Source organism: Mastomys coucha, unplaced genomic scaffold, assembly GCF_008632895.1.
Source record: "Mastomys coucha isolate ucsf_1 unplaced genomic scaffold, UCSF_Mcou_1 pScaffold7, whole genome shotgun sequence".
Classification (NCBI taxonomy): domain Eukaryota; kingdom Metazoa; phylum Chordata; class Mammalia; order Rodentia; family Muridae; genus Mastomys; species Mastomys coucha.
The window spans coordinates 21547129-21568067 of record NW_022196913.1 but is presented as its reverse complement, the minus strand read 5'-3'; the positions used below and the strand labels follow the sequence as shown (position 1 = coordinate 21568067).

Sequence of the window (20939 nt, the reverse complement as noted above, 5' to 3'; positions counted from 1 at the left end):
AAACAAACAAAAAGACTTTACATATTCATGTTCATTTAAGAAAATACTAGTAGTGATATATTATTTTTAAATATACAGTTAATAAGTTTGGAGTTATTTAAAATTTATACTGAGAAAAATGTATTTTCACTATTGCTGTAGACGAGCACCTACATAAGACTGTTAAATTGATTGTTGTTTTATATCAAACAACTTTTATAATACTTATTTTTATTGTTATAATATTTTATAAATTTTAAGGAATATGACAAAAAAGATATTGTAGGTATTGAAGGGGGGGTTCTCTGGGAGGAGCTGTAGTACAAAAGGGAAACAAGAATGTGATTTAATTATATTTAATTGAAATAAGTTTTTAAATGTTAGCAAATTCAGATAAATTGACATCATGTAACTTTTCTCATCATAATGCAAAAGAAAAAATAAATAAATAAAAAGAAGATTGTCTCCTCTCAGAAAAAAAAAGAAAGCTCTTTCTTGCATTTTGTATGCTTATGTATGTGTGTACCTTAAGGTATGCATGTGAAGGTATCTTTTCACCTTGTGGGTTCTGGAGAACTTTGCTTATTTGTTGTTGTTAGTGTAGTATCTAGGTTGTAATGAGAAATTATGACTTACAATTTTCTCAATTAAATTTTAAAAATTTTAATTAATGTATAATTGTCTCATTGTCTCCTTCTCTTTTCTCCCTCCAACCCTTTTCATGTTCCCTCATCAGTCCCTCTTAAATTGATGGCTTCTCTTACTTTGATTTATTAAGGTTACATTTATACATACATTTACAGGCATGCATGCACACATACATACATACATATATACACACATACATACATATATACACACTTTTCTCAATTTGGGGCATTTTCAGTCCTGTTTCTTTCCCTTCTTCTTCCCTATCTCCCTTCCTTTCTTTCCTCTATATCATATTTAATTGGACCCAAATATAACTGAAGTAGTTGTAAATTGATTTTATGTTCTGCTAGAAATTTTAAAGTTTTTTGGTTATCCTTTGTTTAATGTGTAACTTTCTGTGGAGTTCATGCTTAAATATTTTAGAAATTAGAGTTATATTAAAAATGTTTCTTCTCAGAAAGGCCCAAGAAAGCCTTAAAATACTTGGACCAATTTAGGATAGGAATATGCTAAGCTTTAAGTATTGCCTAGACAGTTTTTTAATATTTTCACTTTTTATCTCAACTTTACATCTGTTTTAAGACCTTTTTAAAAATAAAATACTGAATTTTGAAATTTTTAGTGTCATTTCACTTTCACTAGTTTAAATCCGAGAAATATAACCTAATTAAAACATTTGTTTTACTCTTATTTTATTTTTTTGTATATAGACAAGGGTTTCATCTATTGAAAAACTTTTTCCTGACTGAGAGATTAGAATTTTACCAACTTTGTGACCATAGGCTTTCTGTCTTATTAAAGATTACTGAATTTCTCAGGGGAATTATTTTCATTATAGCAGTTAACCTATTATGTACAAGAACTATTTATTATGATGCCTCTTTTGTGTGAGAGGTTAATGAGCAGAGCTAAAAACCACAGCAAAGAGGAGGGAAAGACTGTAGAGAAGGTGACAGACAAGAGGGGATGGCTATGAATGCAGGAAGCCCTGGTGAGGCAAAGTGGGAGGGAGGATGAAGCCTTTATAAGGCTGACCCAGGGAGTATAGAGAGAATTGATTAAAACATTTGATCTTGGATCAAAGAATCTTTATTATGAATGGTCAGCTTTAAAAATATGAAACATACGGAAACCGTTGACAGTGAAGTCATTCCTGTGCTCAACTTCAGAGATGGAAACTTCAGCTCTGTACTCTAAACAAGTACAGGTTTGCCTCCTGAGCCATATGTTTACACTCTATTTCTCTCTCTCCCTCCCTTCCTCTCTCCCTCCCTTCCTCTCTCTCTCCCTTCCTCTCTCTCTCTCTCTCTCTCTCTCTCTCTCTCTCTCTCTTTCTCTCTCTCTCTCTTTCTGTCTCTCAAGTTGATGCATTCTTCAATTTTTTTTTTGATTCATTACTGCTGATCACTTTGAAATGTTTAAGCTTTTTCATAAGTATCCATAAGAACACTTTTTGGAAAAGACTTTTATTTTAAAGCAGAAGGTTTGCTGCACATTTTAGTACTAAAATATGACTTACCACTATAATATGCTTTCACATTGCTTCAAAAGGGAGACTGTCATAGGCCCTGATATAATGGCATACTTGACTTTGCTTTTCCCATATGTGAGTTAGGAATGATAATCCCTGCTATGAGCCATCAAGGCAGTGCCTATGAAAACTCCAAGGCCTCAGAGGAAGTGTTCTCTGTGGAGGGTTTCCATGGTATTTAGTTTATTTGTGGGTTTGCCGAGTGAGCACTGCACTTTGATTGACTTTCTCAATCTTTGTCGTTAAATCATCGCATATAAACATTTCTTTTCATCCAAGTTAAAAAAAAATCTTTGATATATTCTACTTGGATAACAAGATTCTCTTTTCTTACCAGCAATACATGAGGAATCAATTTCTTATTATATATTTCATTCACACTTACCTGTTAGGGATGGACTCATGCAAACTGTCCTCACACCAGTGAGCCCAAGACAGATTCTTTAGAAGAGTCAGAACAACTCTGCCTCGTAGGAAGGGCAGGAGCAGCTGTCAGTGATGACTGGCTAGCATTTACTTAAGTCTTCTCTTTCTAAAATAGAATTTGATATACAGGTTGATTAAGAGGAGGCGCCCTATAAGGAACTGCTTGTGTTCAGAGGTCAGAGTCAGAGCACAAATTCAATGGTTGGGGTCAGAAATATACTGCTATATATAAAGTGAACCTTGGTTTATGACAATTTTTATTTTATGTCCCTTAACATGATGCAGAAGAACAGGGAAAGTGAGCATATGTAAGCTATTTTAAACTGATTGATGCCAACATTTATGGCTATTTCTATTTGAAGTATATTGACATCCCCTTTAAAGTCATTTGGACTGATGGTTTCCTCCACTGAGTACAGAATGTGTTGGTTTTCAACTTCAATATATTTAGAATCTCTGATAGTCACATTTTCAAAGATTTGACTTTGGTGTGTTTGAGGTAGGGCACAGGAAATTTCAACTTAATAAATGTTGTACTTGATTCAGGTGCAGGTGGTCTGGGGACATTACAGCATTATTTCTAAAGGCTTTATGAGTCTTCTAGTCAAGTAACGACAGGTAAAGTACTTAATCTTGTCTAAGCATCTGTGTCCTTATAAAATGTAGATTGTAATATATAGCTATACAATATGCTAGTTATAGCTATATATTATAATTATATTAGTTATTAGTTATATAAACAAAACATAACATGCCCCTGCCTCACAAAAGGCATTTGTTAACTGGCCTCTAAACACTTGGATAGGATAATTCTTGTTCTAGGAAAGACCCAGGTGTCACACTTCCCCTTAAGCAGAACTTTGTGATAAGGCCTTGTACACTAAAGGGGGAATCTGCTCGAAGACTCTGAGTAAACAGCAGGAGCGTTAACGAATATCAGAATCTGAAGCTCTTGCAAACTGGTAGCAGGTCAGCTCACTGCAGCTTGAAGTGGAACGGTGGGCATCAGGGAAGGGAAATGAGCTCCAGAGTTGCTCTTTATTGCTGTACAAGGAAAATTAAAAGTGAGTTGTGGTCTCCATGTGGTGAGATTCCTTTTTATCCTCTGCACTTTCTTCTGTGCTAGCCACTGAACAATCCCAGCAGTACAGAGGGCAGAGTCCACTAAGAAAGAAACTTTTCTCCATGGTTCAGGTTACTCAAAGGGGGTGAATCTGTGTTGCTGTTGACCTGTGTTCTGGCCATTTGGCTTCTGACCTAAAAGTACACACTGAAGTGGGATAACTAGAGAGAAAGACTGCAAAGAGGGAAAAGGTTTAGAGAGCAATCCTTGAAGTTGTTTACGAATTCTGGGCTTACATTTGTGCTGCATATATACTGATCTGATTCAAATTACTGCACCCAAATTGCTGTGAGCAGAAGCGACATACATGCCTTCATGCTCAGCATATAGTGTGATTATTAAGTGGAGTACATACAAGACATATTCAAATGGCACTGAAAAGGCTTGAAAGTTGAACCAACATTAGATCCAAAATGATGGAAAGTGTGATAAAACTTGCTGCTTAGAACAAAGCAGGGCCACTTCTAAAAACAATAGCATCAACAAGTTTCTATAGGATTTAAACAAGACTTCAAAGTTCTAATATTTTTTACTTTTTTTTTAAAAAAAAAATCACTTTATATTTGGATCACTGCCCTCCCTCCCACAATCCCTCCCCCTGTTCCACTCCCCTTTTCCTCTGAGAGAGTGGAGGCTCCTCCTGGTTATCCACCCACCCCAGCACATCAAGTCTCTGCATGGCTGGATGCTTCTCTTCCCAATAAAGCCAGATAAAACAGCTGAGTTAGGGGAACTAGTTCCACAGACAGACAACAGCTTTAGGGACAGACCCTGTTCTGGTTGTTCTGGACCCACATAAAGACTGAGTTATACATCTACTACACGCACACTTGTGTGTGTGTGTGTGTGTGTGTGTGCGCGTGTGTGTGTGTGTGTGTGTGTGTGTGTGTGTGTGTGCACACATGCCCATACATGGGGGCGTTGTGTCTAGGTTCAGCTCGTTGGTTGGTGTGCCAGTTTCTGAGAGCCTCCAAGGGCCTGAGTTATTTGACTCTGTTGGTCTTTCTGTGGGTTCCAATCCCCTTTGGGGCCCTCAATTCTCCCCTCCAACTTTTTCATAAGAGTCCCCACACTCCATCCAATGTTTGGCTATGGGTCTCTGCATCTGTCTTAATCAGCTTTTGTGTCCTCTCAGAGGACAGTCATACTAGGTTCCTGTCTGCAGAGTATTATTAATAGTGTCAGAGATTGTCCATGGGATGTACTTGTCCATGGGATGTGTCACTGGTTGGGTTGATTATTGTCAGTCTCTGCTCCATCCCCTGTCCCTGCATTTCTTGTAGGCAGGATAAATTTTGGGCCTTAGTGACTAAGTTGGTGTCCCTATTGTTCCTATGGCTAATATTTATTTATAAGAAAGTCCTTTTGGGTCTGGGTTACCTCACTCAGGCCTATCCACTTGCCTGCAAATTCATTTATATCTTTGTTTTTAATAGCTAAATAGTATTGCATTGTGTAGACGTACCACATTTTCTGTTCTTCAGTTCAGTTCATATCCATTCTTCAGTTCAGTGGAATCTAGGTTGTTTCCACTTTCTGGCTATTATGAATAAAGCTGCTATGAATATAGTTTAGCAAGGGTCCCTGTGATATAGTGGGGCATCTTTTGCATATATGCCCAGGAGTGGTATTGTTGGGTTTTGAGGTAGAATCATTCCCAGTTTTCTGAGAAACCATCAAATTGATTTCAAAAGTGGTTGTTCAAGTTTGTATTCCTACCAGCAATGGAGGAGTATTCTCCTATTCCACTTCCTTGCCAGCATGTACTATCACTTGAGTTTTTTATCTTAGCCATTCTGATAGGTGTAAAATGGAACCGCAGAGTCGTTTTGATTGACATTTCCCTGAGGAGTAAATACTTTGAACATTTTAAAAGTGTTTCTCTTCATTTAAGATTCCTCTGTTGAGAAATCTCTGTTTAGCTATATACCCCATTTTTTAACTGGTTTATTTGGGTTGCTGGTTTCTAATTTCTTGAGTTCTTTATAAAGTTTTGGATATTAACTTTTTGTCAGATGTAGGTTTGGTGAAGATCCTTCCGCAATCTGTAGGCTGCTGTTCTGTCCTAATGACAGTGTCCTTTGCATTACAGAAAATTTGCCATTTCATGTTGATATTAGAGCCTGAGCCATTGGTGTTCTGTTCAAGAAATTGTCTCTTGTACCAAGGCATTCAAGGATATTCTCCACTTTCTGTTTTATTAGAATGGTTCCTAAACCTTGCTTCTTGGGTCTGTTTGCTTGGAAAACATTTTTCCAGCCCTTTCCTCTGCAGTAATGTCTGTCTTTATTGCTGAGTATGTTGTATGTATGTATGTATGTATGTATGTATGTATGTATGTATGTAGTAGAATTATGGCTCCTGCTTTTGCATCCATTCTATTAGCCTGTGTCTTTTTCTTGAGGAATTGAGTCCATGTTGAAAGATATTAATGACAAGCAATTGTTACTTTGTTATTTTGATGTTGGTGGTGTTAGTGTGCGTGTGTTTGTATGTATGTGTTTTCCTTGTTTTTGCTGGTATGGATTTACTTATTTCTTGTGCTTTCTGAATGTAGTTATCCTTCTTTGGTTGGAGTTTTCCTTGTAGTATTTTGTGTAGGGCTGGATTTGTGGAGAGATATTATTTAAATTTGAATTTGTCTTGAAATATCTTATCTTCTCCATCTATGTTTTTTTTTTAGAGGTTGCAGGATATCTTTCCAGGCTCTTTTAGCTTTAGAGTCTCTCTTAAGAAGTCTGGCCGGGCGGTGGTGGCGCACGCCTTTAATCCCAGCACTTGGGAGGCAGAGGCAGGTGGATCTCCGAGTTCGAGGCCAGCCTGGTCTACAAAGTGAGTTCCAGGACAGCCAGGGCTATAGAGGGAAACCCTGTCTCGAAAAACCAAAAAAAAAAAAAAAAAAAAAAAAAAAGAAAGAAGTCTGGTGTAGTTTTGATAGGTGTGCCTTCCTATGTTATCTGGCCTTTTTCTCTCACTGCTTTTAATATTCTTTTGTTGTTTGTAGATTTTGTGTTTTGATTATTATGTCCCAGGAGGATTTTCTTTTCAGGTCCAGTCTAATTGGTCCTCTATATCTTGTATGTTTATAGGCATTTTTTTCTTTAAGTTAGAAAAGTTTTCTTCTATGATTTTGTTGAAATATTTTCTGGTTTGGAGTTGGGATACACCTTCTTCAATTTCTGTTATTCTATCTTAGGTTAGGTTTTTTAATGGTATCCCAGATTTCCTATATGTTTTCTGTTGGGAATTTTTTAGATTTAACATTTTCTTTGACTGATGTATCAACTTATTCTATAGTATTTTCTACACCTGAAATTCTCTCTTCCATCTCCTGTTTTCTGTTGTTCCTGTTCTCTTCTCTAGGTTTTCCATCTCCAGGATTCCCTCAGTTTGTGTTTTCTTTATTGCTTCTGTTTCTACTTTCAGGTCTTGAGCAGTTTCATTTATTTCCTTCACCTGTTTAATTGTATTTTTCTGTAGTTCATTCTTTAAGGGATTTATTCATTATCTCTTTAAAGGTGTCTGTCATCTTTATAAGATTGGATTTAAGATCATTTTCTTGTGCACCAGTTGTGTTAGGATCTCCAGGGCTTGCTGTAGTAGGGTAACTGTGCTCTGAAGGTGTCATATTGCCCTGGTTTTTGTTGATTGTGTTCTTTTGAGGGCCTTTAGCCATCTGGATACCTTTAGTCCTTGGATGTTCCTGTTGTAGGAGGTATTAAGAATGGTAGCCTAGCCTCAGTGATCTGGATGTGGCAGGCCTTTTATGGATATCCTTAGGTTGCATGGTTTCAGATCAGCAGGTCCGATGAAGGTGGGCTGAGAGGCGGAGGGAGAATGAGGGGGTCCAGTGGCCAGCTGGAAGTGCCCTGAAGGCATTCAGTGGACAGAGAAGATAGGTGTGGGGAAGGAGTCTAGCCCGTATGCTTCTGGATCTGCAGGTCTGATCCAGAAGTACTATTTTTATTATTTATATTTATGTGTGTGTAGTTTCTTGTCTATAAGTGTGCCATGTGTATGAAGGTGCCCAAGGAGGCCAAAAGAGGGCATCAAATCTCCATGAATTGGACTTAAGCGTGTTGTGAGCCTTTTGATGCTAGTACTGAGAACTAAACCCAGACCTTCTACAAGATGGAGAGATGGCTCAGTGGGTAAGAGCACTGACTGGTCTTCCGAAGGTCCTGAGTTCAAATCCCAGCAACTACATGGTGGCTCACAACAATCTGTTATAAGATCTGACTCCCTCTTCTGGTGTGTCTGAAGACAGCTACATATAATAATAAATAATAAAACTTATATATAATAATAAATAAATCTTTATATTAAAAAAAGATAGCGCCAGATGATGGTGGCACACGCCTTTAATCCCAGCACTTGGGAGGCAGAGGTAGGTGGATTTCTGAGTTCGAAGCCAGCCTGGTCTACAGAGTGAGTACTAAGACAGCCAGGGCTATACAGAGAAACCCTGTCTTGAAAAACAAACAAACAAACAAACAAAATAGCAAGTATTCTTAACCCCTGAGCCATTTCTCTTGGCCCAACTCAGGAGTTCTTGGTGCAATGTTTAAAATGTCTGGGATACTATCTAAAATTATTCAGGTAATGAAGAATCTAAAGTTTCACAAGAAAAGACAAAATGTTGTTTATGCCAGTATCAGCACAACATAGATGTTCAAATTAATTCACAAAGGCTGCAATACAGCTGTTCTTAAAATTCTCTTCTAAGCATTACAGGTACTCTAAGTAAATGAAAAGTATAGGTGTAGCGAAGGTATTAAAGATATGAATAATCAAATGGAAAAACTGGAATTCAGAAATGTATGTTAATAGCTCATATTGGGGTGGGCTTTTCAGTGAAGCAACTGATTTTGAGTTGCTCATGCTTCCAATAATAGCTGCCCACCTATTCTGTAGGTAAACCCAATAAACCCACTACTCCACAGGCTGGTTTTAGAGGAATCATTACTTTGGTCTCTTGTCTGTATTCTATGTGGGCTTGTTCACATCTCCCTGAGAAAAATCACACAACATAATTGCTGTCTGAATAGAGACCTTCAAAATCAAAACTATGTTGGGGAGTAGCAGCTCCATGCTCCCTGCAATGGATGATAGAGTATGCAACCAAAGTCAAACTATCTTAGAGTGTAGAATCTCTGGCTGGCCACCATCTTCTGCTTGGTTTTGGTTGGCAAGCCAATTTATAAATGGGATCTAGAACTTTAGTTATTGTGGAGGTGTTCTATAAACCACTAATAGAGTTACAGCTATGTTACAGTCTCTGAAAGTAGCTCATATATGACATGTTCAGGGAAAGGATGTAGCTTCACTTGCATGATTTTACTGTGGGTGGTAAGGCCTGCGACTAAGGTTCAGCTAATTTCCCAGAAAGAACGTTTCTGTGTAAGTAAGGAATTACAGTGGGAGAAATACATGCAGATATTCTCAACCACATTAACTTCTGGTTTGTTGGGGAAAAGAAGACAAAGGGGAAGAAGGATTAGAGCAGTGGTTCTCAACCTTCCTATGCTGTAACCCTTTAATTCAGTTCTTCATGTTGTGGTGACTGTAAATTTATTTTTCCTTCTACTCCATAAGTATAATTTTGCTACTGTTATGAATCATAATATAAATATCTATGTTTTGTGATGGTCTTAGGCAGCCCCTGTGAAAGGGTCATTTGACACCCAAAGGGTAGTGACCCATAGGTTGAGAACCTCTGGGATAGAGTTATTGGTATACAATTATTTTATATTTGGTATGATACAAGCAAAGGAGTTTAAATTGTGTCTGTGCTAAGGAAGATTTCACGGAATGCAAAATTTTGTAACCTGTAACCTGTGGAAAGAATTGGGCAGTGAATAGGAAAGAAATAAGATAGAAGTTGTGCAAGATTTGATATCTGATCTTTAATAGAAAGGGCAGGGACATCTGTGATTCAGCATGAGGATGGAGACTTTCAAAATGGTCAAGTATCAGAAACTATGTTAATTATGGAACACTCAGCATCTGAGCTGCTTAAATTAGGAACAACATTTACTATTTCATCATTAGTATTGGCATTAGTATTATTAGTGTTAATTATCATTATTATTTATTAGGGTTTTGTTTTGAGGCAGGGTTTCTTTTTTGTAGCCCTGTCTTTCTTGGAGCTCACTCTATAGATCAGGTTGGCCTCATACTTAGAGATCTACCTGTGCCTGCCTTCTGACGGTTGTGACTTAAGACATATATCACTAGGCTCAACAAAGAACAACTTTTAATCTCACAGCCTAGCTTGTGATGCTATGAGACATGGGGGTGGATTTGATCATTCTGAGTACAGAGAACTTGGAGAAACTGGGCCATGTACCTACCTGTCCCTCCTTAAGACGGAGACAAACTAAGAAAATCAGGTTTTGATGGCCTGGTTTGCAGGAGTAAGTAGGGGCATTTGGCTAATTCTCGCTAAGATTTTCATGGAGATCAAGGACTAGAATACAGCAGAGAAAATATGGGTATTTTACCAAGAGACTGAAGCATGTGAGAGATTGTGTTTGATGTCCAGTGCTTTTATCTGGATAAGACCGTGTGTACAGAAGAGCTAAGGAAGAGGTTGATTTGGTAGGGACCTCAAAGCTAGCGTGAGGCCACAGTGACTTTGCCAAACCCCATGATGAGATGTGATTTTTATGAATTTGGAGAGACTTTTGTAGATCTAACTGATTTAGACAAGCATGGAAATTGATTTCTAAAGTTATAAAACAATTAAGAGGGGATAATTAAAGGCAGAAGATGGGTCACTTGAAGGTAAGTGTGGCAAGGTTTGTATCCAGCAAGTGTTTCTAAGGAAAAAAAATGACCAAAACCCAAATGTTCTGACAATGAGTTTCTAGAAGGTTTTAAGATCTGAGCAACAGTTCACAGAAGACATAAATGATAAAACAGCAAAGGTAAAAAAGATCAAGCTTGACCAAGAGCTGAAGAATTGGTTTAGAGTATGTGGCAGTGTATATCTCTCCCTTACTGTAAAGTATGATACGGGTGGAGACTGTCCACCCATCCTAGACCCTTTAAAGTGTGACCAATGGTAGAGCAAGAGCCAGTGTGGGTCCAGAGCCTGCCAGTGCTGAGGAGCCACTTGTAACTGCCAGCATAGCATGCTAAAACATGACCATGTCCCCACCAGGTCTAAGATAGGCTGAGCAGCTCAAGCTCTCCCCGATCTCAAGAACATTAGGGAGGAGAGATATGTAATAGTCCTGTAGTGGTAGCAGTAGAACTCTAGGATGAGAAGGCTGTGTGGTTTATAAAAAAGGGCTATGGGTTATAGATGGCTAGATGGAGTAGTAATTTTCACCTATGGCAGCCGTAATCAGCATTGCTCTTTTATAAAACCACTGTATCAAGTAATGATATCTTTTTGTTTTGTATTGGACTTTTTTAATAGAAATTTTTTTCATGCTACATAATCTGATCACTATCTTCTTTCCCCCAACTCCTCCTAGATCCTCTTGGCTTCCAACCCACCCAACTCCATGTTCTTTCTCTTTTTAAAAAACAAACAGGAAAATGAACCAAAACAAACCATAGTAATAAAAAGAGAAAAAATAACATTAGAAACACACACACATACTCCATAAAAACACAAAATCAGAAACCATACTATATAAGCAAAAGGCTAGTAAGATAAAACCTTCCCAAACAAAGCAATATGAGCCCCAAATGCTAAAACAAAAAAAAACCATACTATTGAGTTCATTTTCTCTTGGTCACTTCTGCTAGGCCTACCTGTGTGGTTAATATGTGATACTCCATTGGAAAGAACAAATTTTTCCCTTGCAAGCAGATGTAAATTGGATATAGCTTCTTGGTTAGGGATGATAGCTTGGCTTGATTTCCCCTCGTAGCACTGGTACCCTTTCTGGCTCAAACCTGTGCAGGTTCTGGGCATGCTGCTGTAGTCTCTGTGAGCTCATATGTTCATCAGTACTGTGGTGTCTGGAGGACACAGTTTTCTTGGAGTCAACCATACTCCCTGGCTATTATAATTTTCTGCCTCCTTTTCAGCATAGTTCCCAGAGTCCTGAGAGGAGGGATTTTATGAAGACATACCATTTAAGACTGAGTGTTCTAAAATCACTCTCTGAACATTGTCTAGTTGTGGGTTATACTGGATTTAAAAAAAATGATCAAGACATTTACAATTTTTTTCCTATATATTGTTTATTTTTTCTTTTTTATTTAATGTTTTCCTTTTATTGGTTTGATTTTTTTCTCACATATTGTATCCTGATTATAATTTTCCCACCCTGTCGCCCTCCCAGCTCTTTTCTGCTTTCCATTCAATCTGGATGTACCCTCTTTCTGTTCCTAAGAAAACAGGCTTCTGTGGGATAATAATAAAATATGATATAATAAGATAAAACAAAACCCAACACATTGGAATTGTATAAAATAAATAAACAGAAAGAAAAGAGACCAAGAGAAGGAAAAAGAAACAGAGACCCACTCATTCACACACTCAGGGATCTCATTGAAATACTAACCTGGAAGCCTAATATTTATGCAAGGGGCATATATGATAAAGAGCAAAGAATGATATATTTTAAAAATGTACAAAAAAAAAAAAGATATGTTTAGAAAGGAAGAGCCCTGACACAACATTCTGAGACAAGGAACCTCCAAAGATGCCACTGAGTTCGTTTTCTGTTGGTCATCTCTTGCTAAGCATTTACCCAACCCTTAAGAGTAGTTTGTTTCCCCAGGGAGACTCTTTTCTAATGTTTCTTTTATTTGTTTCCTTAGTCAAGACTACGAGGCATTTGAAATAGACGACAGTAGACCTTCAGAGATCACACTATCCTTTTTAAAAATTTATTTATTTAATTATAGCCTTTGATTTTTCTGATAGATTTAGAAAAGTATCTAGATGAACAGTAAGACAGTTTGAACAAAGACATCATTAAGGGCAGAAAATACTCTCAAGAACCAGAGGATGAATGAAAGTCCCAATGCTAGAGGTAACTGACTACTCTATTAACTATTGGAGATGGAGGCCCCTAAGGCTCAACAAACTACAAGGTTTATTACAATTGGTTACATACTGGTTACATGCTAAAACCAGGTGACAAGTCCATGTTGTTGATGATACTACATGTTTTTGCTTCAGGACGTGGAAAGATCAGGTTGAAACAAAGCTGGAAGATTTCATCTGCTTTCTGGCTTTCTTTAGTACCAGGAAGCCAAGGGAGAACTGTTTTCAGTAATCCTGTTCAACTATATTCCCTGTTTAGTTCCACCCTGATGTGCCTATTGCTGCAGTAATGACCTGACTATTATGGCCTGATACGTTGCTTTCTGATTGGAAGGAAAAGCCAAAAGCTAGTATTTAGAAAGGTCACTGCTATTATTTGATAAAAAAAGGTGTGGTATGTCTGTCAAATAGCTATACCCTGCCAACATTTATACTTCGGTTCATAGATTACTATAACTACAATAGTCACGTCTTTAGTCAGACACCTATATCATTCCTTTCCAGACTCATGGAGAATTGTAGAAAACAGAGCAGAAAGAATCCAAGAGCTAGAGGAAGGGATAGAATTTTATGTTGCAGTTGCCTCCATATTGAAACATTGCCTCCTGGCGGGAGCAGGGAAGCTCTTAAGACTCAGGAATTTAACAAATCATACAAGGCACAGAAAGTGACTAAAACTAAAAGACTCACGAAACTAATGAAAGATATAAAACCTCAGGCCTTTCCTTCATGCCATATCAATAGTAACCATTGCTGAGGTTAAAAGACTCTAATCAGATGAGCTGCTTCCATATCATCTAGGGAGTCATGAGAGTCTTATAGATTGTTAGCCTTTTTTTTAGGGTAGGCTTTTTGGCAATGCAGAGGCCATTGAGTCATCCGAGGTCTTATAGTAACTCTTTATATTCTTCTATAACAAACTCCAGGTGGCCTATTAGTTCATAAACTAGACTTCTGTGGACTCATTTCTTTGATGTGTTGTGGGTGACCTATCCAAGGTTTCATATAGTGCTGGCTTTTGCCTGCTTCAAATCTAATATCCTATGCAAGATATATCCACTAGGTAATAGTGGCAAGATTGTTGATGGGATAAGCAGCCACATTTATGGTTGGATTTGAAGTCTGCTTTATAGGAGGGAATTCATTCCTGGTACTATAAACAAGGCTAAAACTAGTTACTAGGGAAGTTGTAGACTCAAAGGAGAAATCTTCTGATTTGTTTTGATGAGTGGTCAAGTTGCCAAACCACTACTTTATAAATAGTTATGTTTATATCCATAGATCAGCACCTGCTTTCAGTCTTGGGTGGAGACACTTTGGATTACATTGGGTAGTTAGTGATTAATGCAGAGATTCCCATCTTTTCGAAGTGCTGAGAGCGTTTGTGGGTGCTTAGCTGAAGATGAGGCATCTATTTTCATCCTCCCACAAAGCTTAAGGGACAGTATAGAAGAGGGATGAAAAAGAATGTAAGTGCCAGACGATGGGACAGAGTGCTGGAAAAGGCTGTCTTCTGGACACACCAGGGCTGTAAAACGCATGAATCCACAGCAGCTGTGCTTAAGTTTGCTCAAGACCTGCACAAAATCAAGCAAGTTAATTCTGGCATAGAGAAGAGGCTCTCTAGGCCCCAGGGCTGGCTGAGGAGTTATTGTCAGTTTGTAGCTACTGGGGAGGAGAAGGTTACTTTTCTTTGAAGTGTGGCCACTGGAAGGGTTGCCCATTCTGCTTTGGATGATTCTACACCTGGAAGTACAATAGTAACACTAACTGGACTCAGTGGGTATTAAGAAAAATAGTAGCCGGGTGGTGGCACATGCCTTTAATCCCAGCACTTGGGAGGCAGAGGCAGGCGGATTTCTGAGTTCGAGGCCAGCCTGGTCTACAGAGTGAGTTCCAGGACAGCCAGGGCTACACAGAGAAACCCTGTCTCGGAAAAACCAAAAAAAAAAAAAAAAAAAAAAAAAAAAAAAAAAAAGAATAGTTTGCAGATAGACAACAGACAGGGTTGAAGGGGAAATTGGAGGGAGGGAAAGGTGAGTTGGTACATTTAAAATGCATTATATAGATCTACAATATTTTCAATGAGTACTTAAAATGTAAAAAGAAATTGTTGGTGATGATCAGATTAAAAGTAACTTATTCACTGCAGTCGGGAATGTAAATTAGGCAAGCCACAAGTTTTTTTTCTCTAAGCACCACACATTGGTTCTGCCCATTCTTAATTTCTTACAAAATAGTGACTTTTTGTGTTATTTCATGACTGACTTCCTTTTAAGATATCTTAATAGGCATTATTTATTTAAGAAGATAATTCATGATTCAATTCTATGCTCTTACCAGGAAACTCACTTCAAGGATAATGAGCCTGGCAAGGTGGAATAAGAAAATGGTGAAAGGCGTAGAACTAAAGCAGAGCTATCATAATCAAAGCTGATGTGGGCTTTCAGGGCAGTGCCTGATACTTGAAAGACAAAAAGTTCCAGTAAGTCAAATGCATCCAAGCCCCTCAAAAACACAGTTACCTTGTGTCTTTCTTTTTTTTAATATGTAGCTGGCTGTAGTATGCTTTATACTCAACCTGACTTGGAGATTTGGCCAGTTTCTTAGGGGAGGAATGTGCTTGTTCTTGAAGACCTACTGTTCAGGAGGAGGTTTGTGACTAGGTCAGGTTTTGAAACTACTTCTGGGATCAGGCACAGTGGCTGGGAGGTTTCTAGAAAGAACACTGTATGCAGTGTCACTTTTCAAAATCCTGCAGAGTATTACTGCTTTTAGAGGGAGTAGGTGGCGGATAGGAAAGAGAAATTGCACCACTGGGGTGGTCTTTTGACTCTGGGGAATCTTCTCTACTTCTCTCTCTTTTGTGAGATGATTAGTGGATTGATTTTATTTAAACTATGGGAAATAAGTGAAAAAATTAAATGTTTCTATCAGAAGCAAACACAATAATGAAGTAAGGCTTTCCATAGGGTACCTGGCTTGCCCCCAGCCCATAAATGCTCCTTCTGACTTCCCAACACAACTGCCAAACTCTTGTCTCCACACATTCTTTAAAAATGTCTTTTCCCTTCCAAATCCACTTGGTACTTTCATTATGGTCTTGTTCAAACTACAGGATGTCCAACGGGGTTTGCTAGATGGATTTTCCCTTTAGCAAGGAGCAGCCAAAGAGGAAGCACATGACAGCATTTCTAGTCAGTGTTCCTTCAGGGAGACACACTAAAGAAAAATAGTGACACTCTTGAAGGAAGAAGATATTTTAATTTGATGTTGTTTGAACAGCTAGAATTTGGACAAATACTTGAGATTTCCCTTTATGTTAGCACCTTATACAATATCCTGAATAGGACTCCTGGGATAGATAATATCATTTTATTAACATGTGGAAAAACTAGTTCTGTGCTCCTAAGAAATATGTTGACTGTAGGTTTTATATAGATGAATATAGGGACTCGTATAATTGACAAGAGCAATTCACCAATATAATTCCCTCAGGTGTATATTGCTGCCTCAATCTTCTTGTAGAGAAGTATGGAGACAAGGGAAGAGTGGGGAGGCAGATCCTGACTGCTGTAGTAAACCAGGACCTAAGAGTCCATGAAGAACTTATAAAGTATATGTTATTTTTTGTTCCTTTTAGATCTTGAATTTGCCTGAATTGATTGATGATTGCAAGTACAGAACGAACCATCTTCGGGTACAGAACAGAAAAGAGCTTGTGAGAATCCTATCAGCACGGTAAGCTTCAACCTGATACCTAAATGGATCATCTGGTCCTTCCAGCCAGAGACTTTGCATGCCCCCTGCCCCTTTCATATCACTTTGTAACTCTCTTGCATATCCCACATTGATTAATGGAAAGACATCTTAAAATTGTTATTAAACAACATTTGAAAGCATTTAAATATGTCATTAAATACCAACTTCTAACAATGGTGTAAACAAAGCTACAGTAAGTTCATTCAGGTTGTTTCCCTGTGGAGTATAACTCTTTGGATTTAGCATATAAATTGTTAGCTGCTGCATGTAGTTTTATGCTACCTCCTTAGCTCCGGGAGGTGACTGTGCTCTCGAGCCCCCACCCAGCTTCCCCTTTGCTCTACCCAACTATGCTTCTTGAAGTGGGTCTAGCTACCAGTCTCTACCCAGCTTCACTTGAATCCTCAGACAAAAGACAAACCCACATATAGTCTGTTCCTTTACAACCTGCCTTCTTGGTACAATTGCTGGGTGCTGATTATCTCCCACCTGGAAAAGCATGCCCTTACCAATTTATTCTCTCTCTCTCTCTCTCTCTCTCTCTCTCTCTCTCTCTCTCTCTCTCTCTCTCTCTCTCTCTCTCCCTCTCTCTCTCTCTCTCCCACCTAGCTCCTGTCAATCATCCCTAGCCACCCACCTATAGTAGTGGTCACAGGTCTCAGCTCCCTCCACTCCTTCCTGACCTCACACGGTTGCTGTGTTCTTCTCCATCCAAAGGATGGCAGAAACTACTCTCTCCTTCCTTGCATCTGGCTTTTCCCCTGGGACCCGGAGGCCCGGCCTGTACATTCTGTCCAGCAATTGGCCCCTGGCCTTCTTTACTTACAAATCAAGAACTAATTGGGCAACAGGAAGTTAGCCTCAGAACTGCCCTCTTCACTTAGCAACAAGCACAACAGGAATTTAACATTACTTACGTTATCACTGTTGAATGTTCTGTACCTCATTTCATTTAACCTTTGTGATCGTCCTGCCAAGTAGGTCTGATTGTTCTCATTTTACAGATAAAGAAACCAAATATGTAGAGGTGAAACTAAGAGTTTATTAGATTTTCTGAGCCCTTGGTGTGAATGAGTTGCTGTGATGGGAAATGCCAGAATAAGTAATGAATCATAAAAGATTCATATTAATTGTGTGTTTGGTTTCTAAATTTCCATTTATGTCAAGTTATACTTTTGGAAGATATACCAATTTTTGAATTTTGGGTAAAAAATAAGTAATAATTCCCACTCTTTCATATCAGTTTCACTTTATTTGCTTCTAAACTTCTGTCTGTAGAAATAGTCTCTATGGGGTTTGTGACTCCAAATGCCCATAGGTGTTGTCATTCAGTGGTAAAGATTTGCTTTTGTCATGCCAGTGACTTAGGGCTCTGTTCAAATGCCCATGAGGTTCCATGTAATATGAATTGAAGTTCTTAGAAAATGAAGTCATGCTAGCAAAACTTCTATTATTGTTGTCTTCCATTTTGAGACTTATCCGTGAAATTTTTGCTATTTCTTTACCCATGTATGCCTTTCTGCATTTAAACATTTCTCTATACTGTATCTCTTCCATGTGTCAAATGCTGTTTGTGTCAGTGGAGGCTCTGTATGTGGGGCTTGTGCACACAGAGTATGGGAATGAGAATTAGGTGCCCCCTTCCTGATCATTAGTTAAATATAATTCTGATTCTACTGCAAAGCCTCATAGCCCTTAATGATTAACCTTTTTCCACAGGAGAATTACCCATTCATTTCTACTTTTTGCCTCTTTGTCTCTAAAGCATTTTTAATTCATTTAATTCATTGATAGGCCTTTTTCTTTCACACCCTGGTTACCAAATCTCAATAATAGGCACTTGTGAGAAACTTATCAAAAGCTCTTTGATAGACTAAATAAATCATGTTCGTGCTGTGAGAAGAGTAAGTTCCAAGAAAGATATAAACCCAGGCAGATGCAAGTATCATTGCATTAAGTCACTAGCACCTGGACACACAAAATTAGGGTTTCTTGTGCCCTAAAACTTTGATAAATCCAGTTGTAGAATTATACTGTGCAATGAGTTCCAGCAGACTCTGTAATAGATATATTAAAAAAAAATCCCTTTTGAGGTAAATAAATATACACATACACAGACACACACACACACACACACACACACACACACAGAGAGAGAGAGAGAGAGAGAGAGAGAGAGAGAGAGAGAGAGAGAGAGAGAAGCATTTAAACATGTTTGATTCCACAGGCTCATTATTTTTCTATTCAGATTCAAGAAAGAATAAGAAAGTATACTGAAAGGAAGAATCTAGTGATGGTCACAGAAAGAAACATTGGGAATTCTTCACTTAGGGTGTTCTTTTTGTTGTTTTGTTTTTGTGTGTGCGTGTTTCGTTCTTTGCAGGGCCAGTTTTTACAGTCCCTTCTTTTTGTGTGTTGACTTTTTTGACATTATCTTAAGATTTTTATGATTTTTAATACTTACAATGCTTTCTCATCCAAGGTATGTCAGATAGCTGGGAGGAGGAAAGATTGGCATGATGATTCATTTTCACCTACAAGCACACCCTTCATTTCTCTGAATGAGCACTACCCGTGAGTTAATACTATTTAGTGGTCAGCTTTCAGAAGTCTTTACCAAGGCCTAGAGGCTTGTCATTCTCATATATAATCTACATCTTTCCAATACTGTGAAAATTTACTGGCTTTCCACAAATTTCAGGACTAAGTCCAGTTGATTTAGTTTGAAATCTAGGATCCTTTATAGTCTGATATTGTGGAAATTTCCTTTTTTTAAGTATCTAACTCATTTTAGTTGGAGGCCCCTACTCTGGCCACACACACATTTTATGTGTTCTGTCTTCTTTCCCATACTTAGCATGTCCTGAACAAGATGTAGCTGCATGGCCATTTCTACATTTCTATGAAGCCACACTCTTATATTTCTTCCTGGGTTCTCAAACAGATAATGTCACCTTTAGGAGAGAAAGTATCCAGTCTATAGCTCATATCTAGCCTTTAATCAAACACAAGTAAAATGGGCATTAGTCCTGGGATGGTATTGCTCAGGGGTCTACATTGTTCAGTATTCTGATCTTGACCTAAGAAGTTTCCTTTCAGTCATTTCAGAAATTGTGAAACATTTCTGAATGTGCCAAGGAAATAGAGACACATTAGTATGCAAAAAGAAGGGATGGAGAAGGGCTGTGCTTGCTACATACCTGGCAAGCTCAGGCCCAATACAGATGGTTGTTCTTCCTCTTCACAGATGCCAGTCCTGAAATTTAGGAAATGCCTTACTTTTCAATTGCTGTGAAGTGATTCTATGACCAAGGTCCAGAGGGTTAGTCCATGACCATCATGGCAGGAAGCATGGCTTCAGACAGGCAGGCATGGTGCTAGAGCAATAGCTGTGATCTTGTATCCCTTTCCACAAGCAGGAGGCAGAGAGGGGGTGAAGGAGGGTTTCAGGAAAGGGAGAGGAAGAGGGAAAGGAAGAGGGAGGAGTGAGCTAGCTATCTGTGAAAGATGTGGGCTTTTGAAACCCCAAAGCCCACCCTCAGTGACACACCTCCAATAAAGAGACATGGCCTAAACCTTAACAAACAGTTCTACCAACTGGTGACCAAGCATTCAAATATGAGTCTATGATGGCCATCTCTTTCAAATCACCGCAGGTTGTATACATAATGAATGGATAGTAAAGGTATTTTAAGGACTGTACCCTTTTCATATACCATATTTCTCTCTTGCAGTGACACATAGAAACTTTGTAATTTGCTTATTAGTTCATCATGTACTGCCTGGAGGCTGTTGCTTAATAAGTGAGTAATTTATAAGGATTGGAGATAAATAAGCCAGGAAAGTATGTAACTGAAAGACAATGAGGGAAGGGAAAGGACCAGTACCAAAAGTTGAGAAGAGGATGGCTTCGTCCTTACCCATGCATCAAGGGGCCTGGCTAATGACATGAAGTGTGGGAACAGAGGCTGATAACAAAGGCCTGTGGGAACTGACAGAAGGGAGTCAGGAGACCTCTGCAAGAAGTTTCTAAGGCTGAGGGCTTGTGATGAAGTTCAAGAAACAGTTTAAGATGCTATTTCCTAGGCTTGGGGAGCAAGGGGAAGGTCAAGGTTGGGGGTACAGACATTGAGAGAGGTGAAAAATACATCAAATCATGAAAATAAAGACTGGCTTTATAATCAGGGTGATGCTTAAATTGTACAATAAAGGAATTGTGGGGTTTTTTTTGGTAGAGGGTTAAAAAATGAGTTAGCTCTGAAGCAAACCTTTACTTGCTAGAAAGTTCAAAGTGTTCCAGTAGCCTTGAGCCAATAAAACTTCCTTTTATTTCAGTGGAGAGGCCATGGAAACTCAGGAGTTTCCATAGCAAGTACTTCTTTTAAAGGAGCCTTACTTGGGCTCTGTTGAGGCCCATTAAGGGAATGTTGTTTCCCAGGGAGCACCTACTATTT

The 20939-nt window shown here is 38.5% G+C and overlaps 1 protein-coding gene across 5 annotated transcripts in view; it reads left to right on the top strand.

Moving 5' to 3' along the window:
* Sugct (succinyl-CoA:glutarate-CoA transferase) overlaps nt 1-20939 on the top strand; it is a 474328-nt gene that overhangs the window by 334115 nt on the left and 119274 nt on the right. For 4 of the 5 annotated variants that reach the window (XM_031358181.1, XM_031358178.1, XM_031358182.1 and 1 more), the window contains one exon: nt 16367-16464. In XM_031358181.1, the coding sequence (XP_031214041.1) occupies nt 16367-16464 (98 nt within the window). Of the gene's footprint in view, nt 1-15066; nt 15209-16366; nt 16468-20939 lie in introns of those variants that run through there. The other variant, XR_004114937.1, reaches the window with a different exon arrangement.